General features: G+C 45.0%; 1 protein-coding gene across 4 annotated transcripts in view; it reads left to right on the forward strand.

The window, feature by feature from the left end:
* GAS7 (growth arrest specific 7) overlaps positions 1-18,736 on the forward strand; it is a 1,616,751-nt gene that overhangs the window by 986,097 nt on the left and 611,918 nt on the right. For all 4 annotated transcript variants that reach the window (XM_078654763.1, XM_078654764.1, XM_078654765.1 and 1 more), the window contains exon 4: positions 10,999-11,084. In XM_078654763.1, the coding sequence (XP_078510889.1) occupies positions 10,999-11,084 (86 nt within the window). The remainder of the gene's footprint in view (positions 1-10,998; positions 11,085-18,736) is intronic.

Consider the following 18,736-nt stretch of genomic DNA (forward strand, 5'->3'; position numbering starts at 1 on the left):
GACAGATCCCAGGCAGGGGGTAGAGTGATGGATGGGATGCTGGGCAGAAAAGGCTGGGGTAGAGTGCAGGTCTTGGGAAGGAGGCTGTGGTGGTACTAGTCAGGGCTGCGACAGTAAATGATTGGGACAGTTAGGTACTAGGACAGAGGGGAAACATCCTTTACGACGCAACTTTTACCACGCAGTGCCTTTACAACGCAACTTTTACACCGCAAACCATTACAACGCATTGCGCTGGGGGGCGCCTTAGGATAGGGAATAAGTTTAATTTACTGTCCAACACCTTCCCTAGTGTCCACGGGGACTGGAGTTGGAATAGTAAATTAAACTATTCACTATCCAGCACCCCAAAGCACTATGCGTTGTAAAGGTATGCCATGTAAAAACCGCGTTGTAAAGGCATGCGATGTAAAAGTATGCGTTGTAACGTCATACATCCAGGACAGAGTGATGCTGGACTGGGGTTGAATGAATGGCATATCGCAGGACTGGAGTTGATAAAGGATGGGACAGAGCGCATGAATGGTACAGAAATAATTGCTAGGCGCAAAGGTGGTGTGCAGGTTGTGTTAGCCGCAGACCGCAGATCCTAGAGGGACACACGTCTTGGGCAGGTTCGGGTCAGAGTGTGGGGCAGGGACATGTTTATGGATCAGAGTCCCGTCTGACTGCTCTAAAGCCTGCCCAGAGGGGAGCACTCTGTGTGTGAGCCGAAGGCAGTAAGGCGCAGCTTGTTGGAGACAGGAGACATGTCTGTGTGAAGGGACATGCGCTATGTGTGAGGGTGGTGGAGACAGGCTCTCTTGGTGTTTAAACAAGCATTTGCAATGCAATAGGTCTCGCAGCATTAAAGTTTGAGTTATTGGCATTGTAAATGACAATGCTTTGCATTAATTTTTTTAAAATGTGCAATTGGTATATAAATATTGTTTGTGAATGGCAGCGGGAGGCAGAGACAACTGCACACGAGAGAGGCTTAGAGGGTGAACACGAAGGAGGGGGCAGATTGTTGCACACAGAGAGACGGAGACAGGTGGTGTAGAGGAGGACACAGGAGGGCATAGGGAGGCACAGAAGTCACACGGCGGAGGGAGAGAGGAACGCACACAAGCAAGGCTGAGTGGTGCAACACGAGGGATGGGGCAGATTGGGGCAGACAGAGGGACTTAGACGGGGGTGTATAGGTGCACACAGGAGGATACAGGAGAGTCCAGGAGGAGTGCATAGGGAGGCACCGAGGTCACACAGCTGGAAGCAAAAAAGAATGCACACAAGAGAGGCTGAGAGGTGTCACACAGGCACGGGGAGCAGATTGGCACACACAGAGGGAAGGAGAGAGAGATATTGAGCACATGGGGACAACCCAAGGCAGGGGACGGCCCGCCGCCGGAGGGGAACCTGGGTGCCTCCAGTCCAACCAACGAGGACCAGAGAGGCAAGGCGGCAGTGGAACTCCCCTGCTCCCAAGGGGAGTGACTGCTCCCGCTGGAACATATTTTGGGGGTAGTGACGCAGCACTGCGGAGGGCTAGGGGCCCACCTTGACTGGGCGGGGAAGAAACCGGCCCGCCAGATTCCTATGGCAGCACTGCTCCACCAGCCAAATAAGTGATGTTGCCCCTGGTGAATACTCTTCCAGTCGGCGTTCCTTTAAGACCACTGGGAATCTCTGCGGGCACGTAGTGTGCCATATCGGCAGTTAGCACTTGATTCCCCTGGGCGCCCCAGTGTGCAGTAGGCCATGCGGCAGGAGCGGAGTGGGCACCATCAATGCTGTGGGGTGGCCTGCAGCTACAACAGTCAGACGGTGGCCAGTAGCTGGTCTAGTGTGCCCCAGATCCACTCAGCAGAGCCCGGAGAAGCAAAGAAGCCTCAGAACCCCTGAGGTAACACAGTGATTGTGCCCGCTGGGATGTCTCGGGGGTGTAGCAGCACGGCATTGTGGAGGCCTGTGATCATACCCTAATTCAATAGAGCAGAGCCAGAACACTAACCTGGGGCAGCTGCGGGACTCTTGAGACAGCGCTGCACCGTCAGCCAAGTAAGGACATCTGCCCCTAATACGTAGCTACCTTTTTAGCCAGCACTCCCCTTGTAGGAAACAGTGAATTGCTGAGGACACTGAGCGGACTGTAGCAGCATATCTGATGCTCCCGCTAAAGCGCATTTCTGGGTCAGGTCCTAAGCTAATGTCTCCTTTTATTATTTGAATTTTTGTCTACTATTTTGTTATTATTTTCTTTTGGGGAAGGGGATGAGGTCCTGCCAGCTCCTGGCGCACTGCTAACGTCCAAACACTTCTGATCTCTTGCACCTTCTCTTATGTCCCCCAGATAGCAAGCACTAGCCAAACTCGAAAGTTAAATGTATAGGTGCAAAGCAAAATCTGACCACTAAGTCAGAATACAGTTTTTGTTAGGTGCTGAGTTGTTCAAGAATGTAAACTGTTATTCCCGAAAAACCAAGAAACTTTGTATTAAGCGCCGACCAAGCGCATTTCGAGTTAGTAACCAATTAACAGAGTACTTTGAAGCTAATACCGTAGTTAAGTAGTTACTCGTCTACCTACACAATGTTAGTCTGCTCCCGCCACTGTGTATTCAAATCCCAGAGCAGCATGTTATTTGTATTAGTGAATTGTCTATTTCGATAATTGGAGAAAAGATTTGTATTGCCAAATAGTATCTATTGTTGGCTGGATATACGCTTGGCTTTTGGGAGCACATTCCCCAAAAAATAAAAAATAAATCATAAATAAAATCAACGACAAAAGAACCGTCCAAAGATGCACCACTAAGTATTACAATTAGACCTCGTTCCCCCACCCTCTCCCGCTTCAATATTCAGTTTGAAAGTAAATGCTAGAGTTTATCAGTTACTTTTTAGCCTCTGAAAAAGGTTGCCACTGCCATCATGGGTTTGAATCCCAGTACAAGACTTATTTTTTATTATCATCACTTTTGTGGCTCTGTGAATAGTTCATATTTTTTGTAACATGCTTTCAGAAACGATCACGGACTGTATATAGTAGCACCCAGGCCCCTACTACCTGATGTTGCTGCTGCCCTCTGCTGCAGGTCTCTTCCCACCAAGGCCTCGGACGTTCTCGAGTCATGCTTAGGGTCTCACCTATCGCTCTCTCTCTCTACTACCATTAGAGATGTATTACTGTGGCCACGTCTCTCCCTCATCACCTTCTTGCTTTCCTTCCTACCACCCCTCCAATCCAGCTCCAAGGCTCCCGTCTTCCCGTCTCATACTAAGAGGACTGTCTGTTGCTGCATCCATGTTCCAACTCTTCTCCCACTGCTTCCGTTACCCTTCTGTCTCTTTTCCAGGTCTTTTACTCTCTTGCACCTTTGTGTCTCCCTTTTCTCCCTCTCCTTTTCACTCCTCAAGATGTATTGCACTCTCCCTTTTGTAGCCCCCCCACCCACCCCGAGAGTGGGCGCCAACCGTCTCTCCAAATTTTAAAGCAAACTCAGAATCTCATTGTGTCCCTACATTTGGGGCTGCTTATTCCAAGAATGAAACATGTTATTCCATAAAAGCCATGAGTTCACATAGGATTACAGTAAACTGTTCATTGTGCACCTACAGACCATAGCTTTCATTAATAAACCTATTTCAGGAATGCTTTTAAAAAGATAATGCTATAGCTTAGCGGTTACTCCTTTGATTCTGAAATGTCAGCTAGCTGCATTACGGGAAAAAAGCTTTTTCTAGTTTCAATTAGTGTTCTCACTTACCAAGACGAGTGCTTTCTGAAAAAGTAATTTTTTTTGCATACGCAATACCAGAAGCGGAGCAAACTCTCACGAGCCCCTCTGCTGCCTCTCGTCTCCGACAGGGCGGGACTTCCGGCTTCGGAAGCCCACGCACGCGAAAGCTATAGCTTAGCGGTTACTCCTTTGATCCAAAAATGTCAGCTAGCTGCATTACGGGAAAAAAGCTTTTTCTAGTTTGAATTAGTGTTCTCACTTACCAAGACGAGTGCTTTCTGAAAAAGTCATTTTTTTGGCATACGCAATACCAGAAGCGGAGCAGACTCTCACGAGCCCCTCTGCTGCCTCTCGTCTCTGAGAGGGTGGGACTTCCGGCTTCGGAAGCCCGCGCACGCGCCCACGGAGAGAAGCCGCGCCTACGGAGAGAAGCAGTGCTGGTGACGCGGGGCTCCCATGCCCTAGAGAGAGCCCCGCGGTGGCGGCTGAAGTCCGGAGTGGCGGTAAGTGGGCGGGGGGGCACTCGGTGCACTTGTGTGTGTGTGTGCGCGCATGTGTGTGGCGTGTGTGTATGCGACGGCGGGGGTGGGTTCTCTGTATGTGTGGGTGCGTGCATGCATGGGCGCTCGTGTGTGTGTGTGTGTGTGTCTCTGTGTATGCGCATGCGTGTGTGGTGTTAGAGCTTCCCAGGAGACAGCAGCTGAGCGCGTTCGCGAGCGCGTGGCCCGCTCAAATCGCCTCCTTGAAGAGGCAATGCGCGCAGCCAGGTGCTGTCTCCTGGGAAGCAGACCCAGCGACAATAGATCTCTGGCGGACACAGCGCTTACGCGCTGTTAAACGCCACAAGACCTAAAAAAAGCAAAAGACAGGTCTGTGTGTGTGAAAACAGAATCCCTGCGCGAGTAGCAGGGCCAGAGACGGGTCAGTGCATGAAGAGAGCGTACAGCCTGTGAAGGAGAGGGTGACAAGCATCTATGTATGCATCTATGTAAGACCCTGCATCAGTTGGTAAATATGTAATTGTTCTTTCTTTCCTCCACATGTACTTCTGATACTTAGAATGCAATATAGCAGTTAATGTGAGATAAGCGGGTCAATATTCTTTATATAAAATAATAAATAGTAAAATTAATTACATTTGAAGTAAAAGACACCCAAATTAAGGCCACAAGATACATTTTTTAATTACAATATGGGTTGCTATGAACTTTCTTGTCGAGCTAACCTGCTCTTTAATAGCAAATTACATTTTATAGTTCCAACGCTCATAAACATTACACTACAATTTGGTTGTATGCCTAATGTTTTTATGAATCATAATTGGTCTTGTCGAAACTGGTGCAGCCATGACCGAACACAAACCATATGCACAGTAATCATAAAAGAAGAAATTTAAATCAAATTAAAATAAACCAAATGCGAGCATTTCATTGGATCAGAAAGTTTGTGTAGCATGCCTCGTAGAACACTGGGTGTTGGGTATGATGCTGAGGCACCATTTTAGGAGCTATCATTGCAGACTCAAATTCATCCCGTCCCCGCGTTCCACCCTGTGACGAGCTAGGGAAACTGGGGATGTATTTATTTAGGTGCGGACATGGCATATAGCGCAGCATTAATTTACACAGGATACACCAGCGACTTAGTCGCACCGAAAGTCCCGAGCGACCCCGGCCCTCTTTATTTATAGCTCTCTGGCCACGCCTGGCCAGAGAGTGATACAATGTGTGGAATGGGATCCGGGTCGCCCTCGCTGCCAGCAACACTAGAACGTTACATCCCTTATTAGGTTGGTTATTTAAACAAATTAACCAAAACAACTAGCACATGAAATTGGCCAATCTTCGGTTCGGTATTGGGTTTGGCCTAAAACAGTACTGGTGACGGTGAGTGTCACTTGGATTATGTGACACTGGAACTCCCACACGTGTGGTCTGTTGTTCAGGACAACATTGTTCGGGTCCTTGGGGCCTCGATGGACTCACCGGGATACTTGCCCCCGACATGCCGTCAGCCTCCTCCGCAGAGATATCTAGAGGTTCCAGCCCTTCAGTCATTGGTGGTTATGTGACTGGAGTGGGGATTCACTTAAACGTTGATACGTTCCTGGTCACTGTCTCGCCGTTCCTTTCTGCTGTGACTGCTGTTCCTTTGGTGGATTTCACAATCCACACCCCAGGTTCGTAAGGTGTTTTGAATTTCCCAGTGTTTCAGCGGTTTCGGATCAGTACAGAGCATCCGGGTGCCAGGACACGGGTCTTTGCTTTGCATCGTCGGTTGGCTCGGTCGTTGGTGCTTTGTCTTTTCATCTGAGTTGTTCTTGGGTCGTATGTTGGCGGCTCCCCACCGGCTGCTCTTGGAAACATGTCGTTCCGGGGTCCGGCCAGCATGAGGTACCATGGAGATGTCTGAGTTGTGCAATGGCGTGTGCTACGATACTCCCTCAGAAATTGTTGTAGCCTGCATTCTGGGTCGGCACTCTCTGCTGTCACGATTCGCAAAACTTTGTGCGCATGAACCGCTCCACCTCACCATTGGCCTGGGGGCATTGGGGCATTATCCGGTGATGTTTGATGCCGAGGCAAGTTAGAAAGTCTCTGAATTCCCCCCCTTGGAAAGGGGGCCCATTGTCAGTCTTGATAACGTGCGGGATGCCAAACACTGCAAATGATTTTTCCAGCACAGGCTGTAAATTGTTAAATGATGTGAAGGGCAACACCTCGACGATGGGGTACTTGGTATAGCTATCGACAATGAAGGCAGTAACTCACCTGTCAGGGAAACTCCGAAATCCAGACTTAACCAGGCCCACAGTGAGGGGGCTGGCTCTTCCGTGATTACAGGTGCCGGAGCTTCAGCATTCCCTGTGATCTGACATACGCTACAGTTACGTGCTACTTGTTCAACGTGACTTTCCAGATCTGGAAACCATACCTTTTCCCTCATTCAGGACTTCATCCGTCCGATGCCTTGGTGCCCTTCATGGGCAAGGACAGTCGTTCACTCCTGCAAGCTGATAGGCACTACAATTCATGACCCTCGTAGAATAATTCGGTCTTCTGTCGAACTAAGCTCATGTCTTACTTTCCAGAACTTGCCAAGACGATTGCGGTCAGGTTCACTCCATCCTTGGGTGTCTTTGAGGAATTTCTCCCAGGATCCTCCTCTCAGCGCCGCTGCCACCTGCAGGAGACATGCGTCCTTTTCACGGTGCTCCTTGATCTCTTCTATTGAAATGGCTCGGGGACACGACCATTGCGAGACCATGTTAATAAAATCCTCCGTTTGCATCTCCTGTTCCAGACTAGACTCAGCCACCGTGGCCGGATGGCGGGATAGAAAGTCTGCGTGACTTTTGGCTCCTGGTCGGTACAATACTTCCATTTGGTATTGTTGCAGTTGAATTGCCATCGTTGAATCCGTGGAGGGGGGTGTGGTGCTGTTCCTCTGAATAATGGCAGGAGCAGCTGATGGTCAGTTATCACTTTGAATGGATGTCCACTGACGTAGAGGTGAAAGTGATTGCACGCCCATTTAATTGCAAGCGCCTCCCGCTCTATCTGGGAATACCTTGCCTCGGTTGCGGTGAAGGCTTTGCTCGCAAATGCTAACGGGACCCAGGTCCCTAGTTCTGTCTCCTGGGTAAGCACGGCACCTAGGTCTACTGGGCTGGCGTCCACAATCAGTTCCGTGGGATGTGCTGTGTCAAAATAGGCCATTGTCGTGCTGTCCAGCAGGGGAGCCTTCACTTGTTTAAATGCCTTGTCTTCTTCCTGGGTCCATTTCCATGGTGTTTCCTTCTTCGTGAGGTTGCGTAATGGCTCTGCTATAGTCGCTAGGTTTGGAATGAACCGTCCGCAGTACGTCGCCATCCCTAGGAAACTCCTCACCTCGGACGCGTTCATTGGGGCTGGCGCCAGGTGTATTGCTTGAGACTTTCGGGGATCCACTTTGACTCCGTCTGCACTGAATACGTATCCAAAGAAGTCGATAGACTTTTGGAAGAATTGACATTTCTCCCGGTGCAGCATTACACCGTGTTTGGCTAGCCTCTGCAAGGTTGCACGCAGCCGTCGATGATGTTCTTCGAGAGTCTTTGAGTGAATCAATATGTCGCCACTTACATTGAGTACACCCCCTAGGCCAGATAGTATTTCTCTCACGGTGTTTTGAAAGATTTCTGCCGACGACGATACTCCAAAGTTTAATCGCTTGTAGCGCCGGAGCCCAAGATGTGTGGAGAACGTGGTTATGTATCTGCTCTCCTCCGCTAGCATGAGTTGGTGGTATTTGGTGTTCAAGTCTAGGTTCGAAAACCACTGGGCACCGTTGAGGTCAACCAAGATGTCGTCTACTGTCGGGGTTAGATGCCTTTCTCTCCGGATGGCTCGGTTCGGCATCCTCATGTCTATGCATATGCGGATTTTTCCTGGTTGTTTCGGTTTTTCCGCAATTACCATGGGTGATACCCACGGAGTCGGGCCTGTGACCTTTTCAATAACCCCTTGTCGTTCCAGCTTCTGTAGTTCTTTTTCGACTAACGGTCGAAGATGAAAAGGGATTTGTCGATGCCTCAGGGCCACTGGTTGGACAGCTTTGTCGATGTGTAATTTCACGGGCGGTCTCCTTATGCTTCCCAGCCCGTTGAATAGCTGCGGGAACATTTCTAGGACGTCATCCGCCTGTAGGAGTATGACTGCAATCGCGAAGGCGATTAACCTGAGGTCCTTCCGCACTTTGAGCATGACTTTCCCCGTGCTGGGCAGCTCTCCGGTGGATGCTCTTCTGTCCGCACCATCCACATGATGTCCACGGTGGTACTCTGGTTGGCCATCGACCTCTTCCCCCTCGGGACGTTGTGCGAACTGCATCAGCCCGCTCTACCTTTACGCTGGCTGTGTGATCGTGGTGGGTGGCTGTAGCTCGGACGTTTGACAGCTCATGTGAGCGTGCAAGAATTTGTATTTCTTTTAGGGTGATCCTGGGCTGCCGTAGTATGAGGGTCCACAGCGTCTTGTTGCGACACCCTTGGATGAGCTGCGCTGTTACTTCTTTGGTTTGGTCATCCTCTGTGCAGGTGCTAGCCAATTCCCTGAGTCTCGCAGGGTATGCATCCATCGACTCTCCTTCGCGTTGTCTAGCTTGTCTAAGCTTAAAGCGTTCATAGTGGGGGTTGAGTTGGGGGTCAAAATGGGCATTCAATGCAGTAACGGCAGCGTCAGTCATTGGCGGCACCAGTGTTTGGGAGATGTTCAAAAAGCTTGTAAATCTCATCACCAGCAAAATGTAACAATATTGACCTTTTTACCACTCCGTCTGTTTCACTGGTGGCTATGAAGTAATTATTTAGGTGGCCGACCCATACTTTCCACCTCGGGGACGCGGTGGCTGCATCAGCGAGTTCGCTGAAAGGCGAGAGTGCAGTGATCTGTGATTGTATTGGGTGTGTCATCACTGGTGGTGGTTTTCGTTACTCTTACATCCAAGAAATCCATCATGTGATGGTTTATCTTATAGGTCAACTGTATTCTTGGGTTAACTTTGTTTAGATCTCTGATCATTTGTTCTAATTCTTCAGTCGTGGCTTGCCATATCAAGAATATATCATCGATGAATCGACAATACATATTACAATACAATATTGTCGATTTTCATGGCACAATTCGAGGCGGACAATCTGATGAATACTGAGAACTGGAAGAACATCAAGATGTATTGTCGATTCATCGATGATCTATTCTTGATATGGCAAGCCACGACTGAAGAATTAGAACAAATGATCAGAGATCTAAACAAAGTTAACCGAAGAACCCATTGAGGCTCGAGTTTTGTACAAACAGACGAGCAAAGAAGACCCCCAGTTACGTCGCGAGATCGTCGGAATTTAGGTAAGCGAAGTAAATTGTGATCGGTTTGGAAATAGAAACGGTCCTTTATTAAATTGATATGAAGACTCTTTAATGTGAGTTTTTCGATAACGATCGTATTTACTGCGTTTTTTACCAAACACAAACAGTGAGGGACTTTTTGACTACAAGTGGTATTCTTTGCATCTTTTGCAGATACACGGGACAATATAATCACAGGTATGTGAAAATGGTCTCAAAATCACGATTCAACAAATCGCAGGACCAGTAAGAACCCACAAATGACTCCAAATGTTCTTTGTTGTCATTCAGGTTTAAAGTAAAGAATTTCAACCACAGGTAGGATTTTTTAGACCTACAATGGATAATTGACCAGCAAGGTCAAGTAAATTCAATTTTAGGCATTATGCTAATATATCATTTGCACGTGTTTTCCATTACAGCACATTAGCAGACTAATCTCAGAACCACGCCGGTAAATTTTTTTATAACTATAAGGTATATTGACCCTTTGGTCACGAAGCAGGAACATATTAAACTGGTTTTCTACGTACATTTATTACAGATTCAACAGGCAGAGTCACTACATTCATAAGGTATGATTAGGTATGACTAATCATTCAAATAATATGAGCTTCCGTGAGCACACATGCTAAACAACATGGTTTCTATTTTTTCTTTATAGTGATAGCCCCTGAGGAAGGCACGGGTAGTGCCGAAATGCATCGGGCATGCGATCAAGATGTGCTATGTACAAAAAATGTGGTTGTTATGTATATATAGGAAATGTGATTATTAACCTGTATAAATTATGAGATTATAAAGTATAGTGATTGTTGAATAACATGTGATACTAAACATGAATTATATGAGAAATTAACAAAGAAATAAATGAAAGAAAAGCACTTGATTAAGAATTGATTATGTTGTAAAAATAATAAGGTGTGGAATATCACTAAACGAACAGTCCGTGACTGGACTGACACTTTTGTTGGCCCAAACAACAATGAGGGATTGACATGCCTTCGGTGCAATCATTGCACTGCCTTTGGCATAATTTGTGACGCCAAACAACACGCACAAATCAAAGCTGAAGACGGAGATGGGACATGGCTTCTGAATCCGTATTGATTCCAAGAAGCCTCTGCATGGCAGAGCAACGCATGCGCTGCTTTCACCAGGCCAAGACCTAAAAAAGGAGGAAGCTTTCCTGTGTGCTGTACTTTTAAATTCAAGATCAGATCCCTCAACTGTTCAGAGGAAACCAGACCTGTTAGAATCTTCTTTCCCTGGAGTTGTTGCACCCTGTGCATATTTCTGATTTAATCTGTCATGTTGCTTTATATAAATGTAGATTTTGTAACACGATGCTAAATTTTAAAATTTAGTTTCTCTCTTTTTTTGTTACAGTCAATGGGTATCTCTCATCAGGATCGCCAGTGCATCCAATTGAGCCAAGTCATGTCAGTCTACGAAAAACAAGCAGTGACCCTCAGGTATGTCTTAGTAAAGTAGATTGATGTGGATCTTATGAGATCTTTTGAAATTGTCTAAAGATGAAAGTTCAAAATGTACTTATCAATGGCTTCCTTCTCATAATCAATCAGTCAATCAGGTGTTAGTTAAGCAGGACTACTCACCCGTGAGGGTCCCAAGGTGCTGGGGAAGGAGGGGCTGCAGGTTCCAGTCCATCAACTCTGGTGCAGACGGTCCTCTGCCTTATCTGATTTACTGTCACCCAGTCTCACCTGTTTATTGGCAAAGCATGCTGGGAAATGCATAGTAAAGTTCAGTGACCTCTAGGAGCATTTTCCAGTACCCACTTAGGCTTCTTATCTAGGACCACTAAGTGGTAGTGTTTTGAGTGCCAGCAGATACTGATTTGGAGAGAATATATTGCCTTATCATGGTGTATAAAAGGGCATTCTGGGAACCCCAGCCCTGAGCTACATGATACAGCAACACTGGTAAAATGCAAACTAGGGGCGGGTGGAACTATTCCACGGAGTTACATAAAAACTCCAAGCAATTCTTTGGAGTTCGGTGAGCGGCAGAATTTAACTTGTGACACTGTTTGTGCTAATTTTTTGCGCCAGGAGCTTGTTTTGTGCTGCACATTACTGCGAACAGCAGAAAGCGGCATGCCAGAGGGCACTGCTTTTTTCTGCTGCTAGAGTAGATTTACTACTTGAGTGGCAGCTTTCTCAATTTGAATGGTCATGACCTGCCTTGACCACTCACATTGAGAAATCTCTCCAGGAAGGGTTCTGCACCTAAAAATCATGCTAGGGGCCACACATTTTTCGCTTCCGTTTGCCATTTTAACATTATTGAGCCGCACACGAGAAAAAACTCTGCACTCGGTGGTTGGCAGTGCTTTGCTAGAACTCTGCGTTCCAAACAGAACGCAGAGTGGGCAAAACTCTGCCGGTGGAGTGGAATTATTCGCACACTCCTAGTAAAAACCCTGTGCCACCTAACACGTTTAGGTTGTGCTGTATCAAAAGAGGCAATGCATACGTGAAGTATCTGTTCACAAATCCCATATAGCACGTGGACTTGTAAGATGGCAGTCCGTGAACTGAAACATGCTATGGCCCTGCTTTATCACAATGTCTGATGCAAGCAGCAGCCATGAGCATAGCAATGGACGGAAGCTTCTGAAAGGTAGTCTGTTGTATAAACCTACACCATGCATTCCGAGAAGCTAATTCATAGGTGACAACCCAGAGGGACTGATTTAAGTGATGTAAGTGACACATTTAAAGCAGACAAACCCTTGGCCAAGTGTGGTAGAGGGCCCCAAGGAATGAAGCAGGGGGAGGATAGGAGCGAGGGAAGGAAGATATGTGTGGACTTGAATTCAAAGGCACTGCCTTGGAGAAGTAAAAGTGTTAATTTGTATGCTTTTTCTATTTGAAAGTGCTCTTTTGTGGTGCAGGGCTTGCCTTTGCTGTGCACACCAGGAATGTGAGCTTTAATTAGCAATGAATCCTTGCAGTAGGTGCATTATCCCACTGAATGTTCCCACTAGGGTTAGATCCCTTTACCTGCAGGTTACAAGAGTCAAATCCCTGAGGCTGACACATTAAGCCTCCACGTGTTCTCCTGAGATTAGAGCGTGTAACCTGCTTGGAACAAGCATCCGACCACTGACGCGTCTCACTGGAACCAGCAGATCGGAGCAGGAGTTACATTAGCCCCTGAGTCATGCAACCTCTTTCCAGAAATGCATGATCTTCTGTTTCCTCGCCTCTCTTCCAGGCTCCCCCGTCCACCCTGAGTGTTTGTATGGTCGTTTGTGCGAGCACAGAAAAGCTTTCCACTACACAAAAGGTCAAACTATGGGGTTTATTATCAGATGTTGTTTAGATAACGGTGAGACTTAAATAGACAATTCTGTAATCGGCTGACAGAAGGAGAGACGGACTGTGTAATGATGGAGGGAGGCGGATGAAGGTAAATTGTAGATATATTTATTGAGAGCAAGCAGGACAGTCCTTCCCAGTCCAGTACAGTCTTCAACAGTCATCCACAACATTCTGGAGTGTGGATGTGGTGCATCATCAGGAGCTATGGTAACCAGATGATGCACCACGAGCACAACACCACATCTCCCTTCTTTACAACAAGAGAAAACAAAAGGACTTTAATTCCTATAATAGTACATATGTGAAATATCATAACGGAGAGATAATGCAAGTAGCACAATGACAATATCATAGTAAGGAAGAATACAAGTTGCCAATTAATACTGCAAAATAACAGATCTACAAATACAACCTAGAAATGAGATAAAAGGGAAAGGTTACTATTACTACTATACCCCGCCCCCCTTCCCATATTAACAAAGGAGAAAAAAACAAGTACAGACATAATCATTACATTACATAACTCCTGAACCGAGCAGGAATCTTGATTTGCCTCCCAGTGCGTGAGGTGTGCTGTGCAACAGGAGGAGACAACTGAGAAGAAGATAGCTCACGTAGCTGTGGAGAGGATGTTGACATACCACTACACGAAGCCCTAACAACTCCACTCTCAGTGTTACTACCTTGCAAGACATCATCCCATAACCATTCAAAGGAAGAAGTAAGACCAGTGTCATTACTGGAACAAGAGAAATTCCCTTTGCATTTCGCCAGCCTATTGTGATGCCAAACTTGGTTGTCACTTAACCTGGCAGACTTTGAAAACAACTCCAAAACCTGCAAAGGATCAGAAAATTTGCTTTGACCTTTCTTGACCTTAGTGTCAAGTTTAATTCTGACCCAATCCCCTACACTGAGTTCTGCTTCTCTAATGGCATTCTTCTTACCAAAGTCACTAATGTGTGAACCTTGAATCTTCCTCAGTCTTGAACGTACCAAAGCAGGAGACCATTTCCCACAAATTTTCTTGCAATTCCAGGTAACATTATCTTTAGTAAAAGGCTCCCTACCTCTAAGGATTCTGAAAGGGCTATAATTGGTACTGGTGGGGGTGATTCTGTAAGCCCAAATGGTTTCTAGCAATTCTTTTTCCCAATCTTTATTAGCACGTATGGAGGCCTGGATACTCCCCAAATTCAGACCTAAACTGTGGACCATTATCAGTTAAAATGTTTCTCGGTATACCTTCTTGTAGAAATAACTTACGGAGAAAAGCAACAACTACCTTAGAGTCAAAATTATCAGATATTTCAATTTCAGGCCACCTAGAGTAATTATCAATTACAACTAGAATATGTTTAGTGTTGCCATCGAAATTCTCAACCGGACCCAACCAATCCATGCTTAAATCTTCCCATGGATACATAGAAATATGTCTAAATCCAAGAGTGGGTTTAAATACACGCAAGGACTTATCCGCATTTGCACAAGTATCACATTTTTGGATAAACCTCTCAACCTCCTTATCCAATCCAGGCCACCAGTACGATAATTTTACTCTAGACTTTAATTTCATGATGCCTAGATGGCCTTCATGATTAATGGATAAAATCTTATTCCTCAAGGAACAAGGGACAATAACTCTTTCACCTCTGCACAAATGTTCAGCATCATCTATACATAGTTCATCTCTGACTTCCCAAAATGGCCTGAGTTCCTCCCTCAATTTTGATTTTCCAGGCCAACCCTTGGTAACAAAATTGCGAACAGAGTTCAAGATCTCATCCTTAGCACAGGACGACTCCCAGTCTTCCTTAGAAATGGCCACTAACCATTGGTGACAGTCTTCATGGATAACAGCAACTTCATTAGACTCAAAAGAATCATAAGAGTCATCACAATTTGGTAAGGGTGAACGACTTAAATAATCAGCAACCATGTTCTTTTTGCCCGGAATATATTCAACATCATACACATATCCCATTAACTTAAGACTCATCCGTGCAAGTCTTGGAGTGGCCTTCAACATTCCATCAGATGTCAGGATTTTTAATAGGGGTTTGTGATCGGTCCGTAGTGTGAACCTGGTGCCCCAGATAAACTGTTTAAACTTCCCGATGCCCCACACCACAGCTAGCATCTCTTTCTCTATAACTGAGAACTTCCCTTCAAGAGCGGTTATGGACCTGGAGGCAAAAGCAATTGTAACTTCAAGCCCATCTCTATTAGATTGCGAGAAGACAGCCCCCAATCCCTTACCACTCACATCGGTAGTGACAATATTGTGCAATGTGTGATTAAATGCCTGGAGAGGAAATGCATTAACAGTTTCTTTCCTAATGTTGTCAAAATCGTTTTGTAAAATGTCGTTCCAGACAAACTCCGTTCTCAATTTAAGTAATTGCCTGAGATTCAAAGTTTTGTCAGTAAAACCCTTCACAAATTTTGAGTAAAACTCAACCATCCCAAGAAATGATCTAAGATCATCCTTGCAGCAGGGAACAGGTGCATTTTCAATCGCCTCAACTAATTTCTTTTTTGGAAAGATACCTTTTTCACCCACCTCATGTCCTAAATACGTTAAAGAGTTCATACCAAATTTACATTTCTTTGGCTCAGCTGTCAACCCATTACATTCAAGTGTTTTTAAAACAGAAAACAATCTCTTGTCATGGTCAATCTTGGATTTGCCCATCACCAGTATGTCATCTTGGAAGTAGGTCACGAACTCCATGCTCTTGAACAACCTGTGCATAAGGCGCTGAAAAACGGCTGCTGCCGAAGCCAGTCCAAATGGCATTCTTATAAACTGATAACATCCAAAGGGAGTTATGAATGCCGTAAGTTTTCTACTAGACTCGTGCAGGGGAATTTGATGGTAGGCTGATACCAAATCTATAGAAGAAAACCATTTTACACCGCAGCTTTGTGCCAAAAGTTCATCAATCCTGGGAAGAGGAAATTTATCGATTACAATGTTTTTATTTAAGTCTCTTAAATCTATGCATAAGCGTAGACGGCCGTCAGGTTTCCTTGCGACGACCAATGGCGCCAACCATTCAGAGCTTTCTATTGGCTCAATAACTCCCTTCCTCTCTAAAGCGTCCAAATCTTTCATGACATCATTCCTGATACTTAGAGGAATATTCCTTGCTTTATGGCACACTGGTTTGGCACCATCTTTCAAAATAATCTTATGGGCAAAGTCAATAAGTTTACCAATTTCTCCTGAAAAAACTTTTGGAAATTGTAGGATTACCCTGTCTAAGAATTCTTTGTTGTCTTCATCAAGAATTAAGACTTGAATGTCATTTCTTGCATCTAAGATAATGCCTAGTGCACCTTGATCAATCCATCCAAGAATGGATGGCCCCATTTCAGCAACATATAATTTGCCCAAACATTTTCGCCCTTGAAATTCAAAAATCTCCTCAACAAATCCCACCATGGGAATTTTTTCACCAGTGAATGTAACAGGCCTGATATCAGGTGGAAGTAATTCCTTTTTTAAAACATGTGCAAATGAGTTTCTCCATATATCACGTTTGATGATAGTATTGGGAGAGCCAGAATCAGGTACAATGCTAATTAAAACACCCCCAATTAGGATGTCACAAGTAGGTTTCTTAGATTTACACTTTATGTTCAAAACAGCCTGGTCATCTTCACAAAAGTCAAGGATGCAAAAGATGCTATCATCACTAGATGCATCGTAGTTTTCTGTAATTGGTTCATTAGAATCATCAATGCATTTTACTACTCTTTTCTCTTTACCAGTTTTAAACTTACATACTTTAGAGAAATGTCCCACTTTATTACAGAAGTTACATTTTGATTTCACAGCTGGGCATTTAGGATCATTGGCATAATGTCCGTTAAAACCACATCTAAAACAACTGGGAATGCTTTCTTTCCTATATGATGGATCAGGATTAGCATCTTTTTTATATGAGGATGATTTATAACTATTCTTTTTTTTGTAGTTGTTAGTTACTTTACCTACAGTTGCACTCTCATCTTTCTCATTGTCTTTGAGGGCGACTTTGGCACACCTCTTGGACATTTCTGCCTTTCTAACCATCGCGAAAATTTCATTAAGTGGAGAATCTCCACAAGTCCAGAGTTTCTCTTGCATAGACGTGTTATTGCAATGCATGACCAATTGGTCTCTAACAAAATGACCATGAAGGTTACTAAATTCACAGTTAATAGCCAATTTCTTTAGACTAGAAACATACTCCTCAACAGATTCTGACCTCCCTTGTTTTCTCCTGAAAAACTCATACCTGCTTATCCCTACGCAAACTGGAGGATGGTAATGTGTGTCTAAGTCCTCCAGAGCATCTAGGAATACAGTGTTATCATCAGACCTAACCTTTTTTTCCATCTGGTTGTAAATTCTATTGCCCTCTGGACCCAGGCTATGTAAAAGCATTTTCTTTTTCCTTTTCTGAGAAAAAGCTTCATCCTGTTCCTCTTCTAGTGCCTCTATATAATTTAAAAAATAAACTTTCCAGTCTGACCACTTAATTGAGGGTTCCCCAGGTCGTGGTAAAAATGGGACAGGGGTATTTAACCCACCTTGCGATGCCATTAATAAATTAAGTGAAGAGAAGGTAACCTGAAAGAAAACAATTGTTAATAATAAAATACAATTATTGATGCTATACTCTTAAGAACAGAATAACCCTCAAAGTGTACAATCACCGAGGTCTTCAAGGAGTATGCAGAATGGTGTGCATATCACCGTTAACTACTTCACCAGAAAATGTATATGTAGTTCAGCACGAGGCTTAGGAAAGTACCTTAATCATTTTAAACTGAAAACGAGTGGTTTTCAAAATTCCGGAGGGTTCATAGGAGCGGAATTAATCACGAAGAGTTAGCAGCTCGTAAGTGGAGCTGATTTGTTTACAAAATGGCGGCACGTTGCGTGACCTTTGGCACGTGATGACATCAGAGGTGGCGTGAGTTCAATGCGTGATGCGTTGTCACAAGGCTGATCGATGGAGGATGTAGACTCCACAATGGAATGCGTCTCCAGCTGCAGAACGCCTGACAATTTCAAAGGATGACAAGGTAATTAACGGTACCTTAATTCAAGAATTGAAAAGCGCTGTAGTTTTCAGCCAAATTGAAGCGCATACGACCTCAAAACATGTCAAGCTCAGTACAGCAAACGCACACACGCCAGACGAGTTTCTCTGAATCAACCGTCGTCAGCTTTCCTGCTTGAAGGAATTAAAATGTCAGAGGTTCCTCAATAAAAACGTTAGTTACAGTGGCACTCGCGGTACATCCAAGTTTGAGCGAGGATCTTTATCTTCTGGGTTTCGAAATCCTCCAGTATTTAAAATCAGGGAAGGAATAAAAAGAAACGAAGATTGAAGAAAGAGAAAAAAAAAATCTTTGCGTAGGTTCTCAATCTTCCTTCCTGCTTGCTGGTTAACTGTAAATCCCATCTTCTGTCGCCATAATGTAATGATGGAGGGAGGCGGATGAAGGTAAATTGTAGATATATTTATTGAGAGCAAGCAGGACAGTCCTTCCCAGTCCAGTACAGTCTTCAACAGTCATCCACAACATTCTGGAGTGTGGATGTGGTGCATCATCAGGAGCTATGGTAACCAGATGATGCACCACAAGCACAACACCACAGACTGATTTGTTCTTAATGTTCATCGAACGGAGAATGTGGCTTTATACTGTGACTCTCTCTGTTTTGCACATCTGGTGCACGGGAGTCAGTCAGCTGCCTGTGTCTGGCTTTTCAGCCA

Source organism: Lissotriton helveticus, chromosome 7 (genome assembly GCF_964261635.1).
Source record: "Lissotriton helveticus chromosome 7, aLisHel1.1, whole genome shotgun sequence".
Taxonomy (NCBI): domain Eukaryota; kingdom Metazoa; phylum Chordata; class Amphibia; order Caudata; family Salamandridae; genus Lissotriton; species Lissotriton helveticus.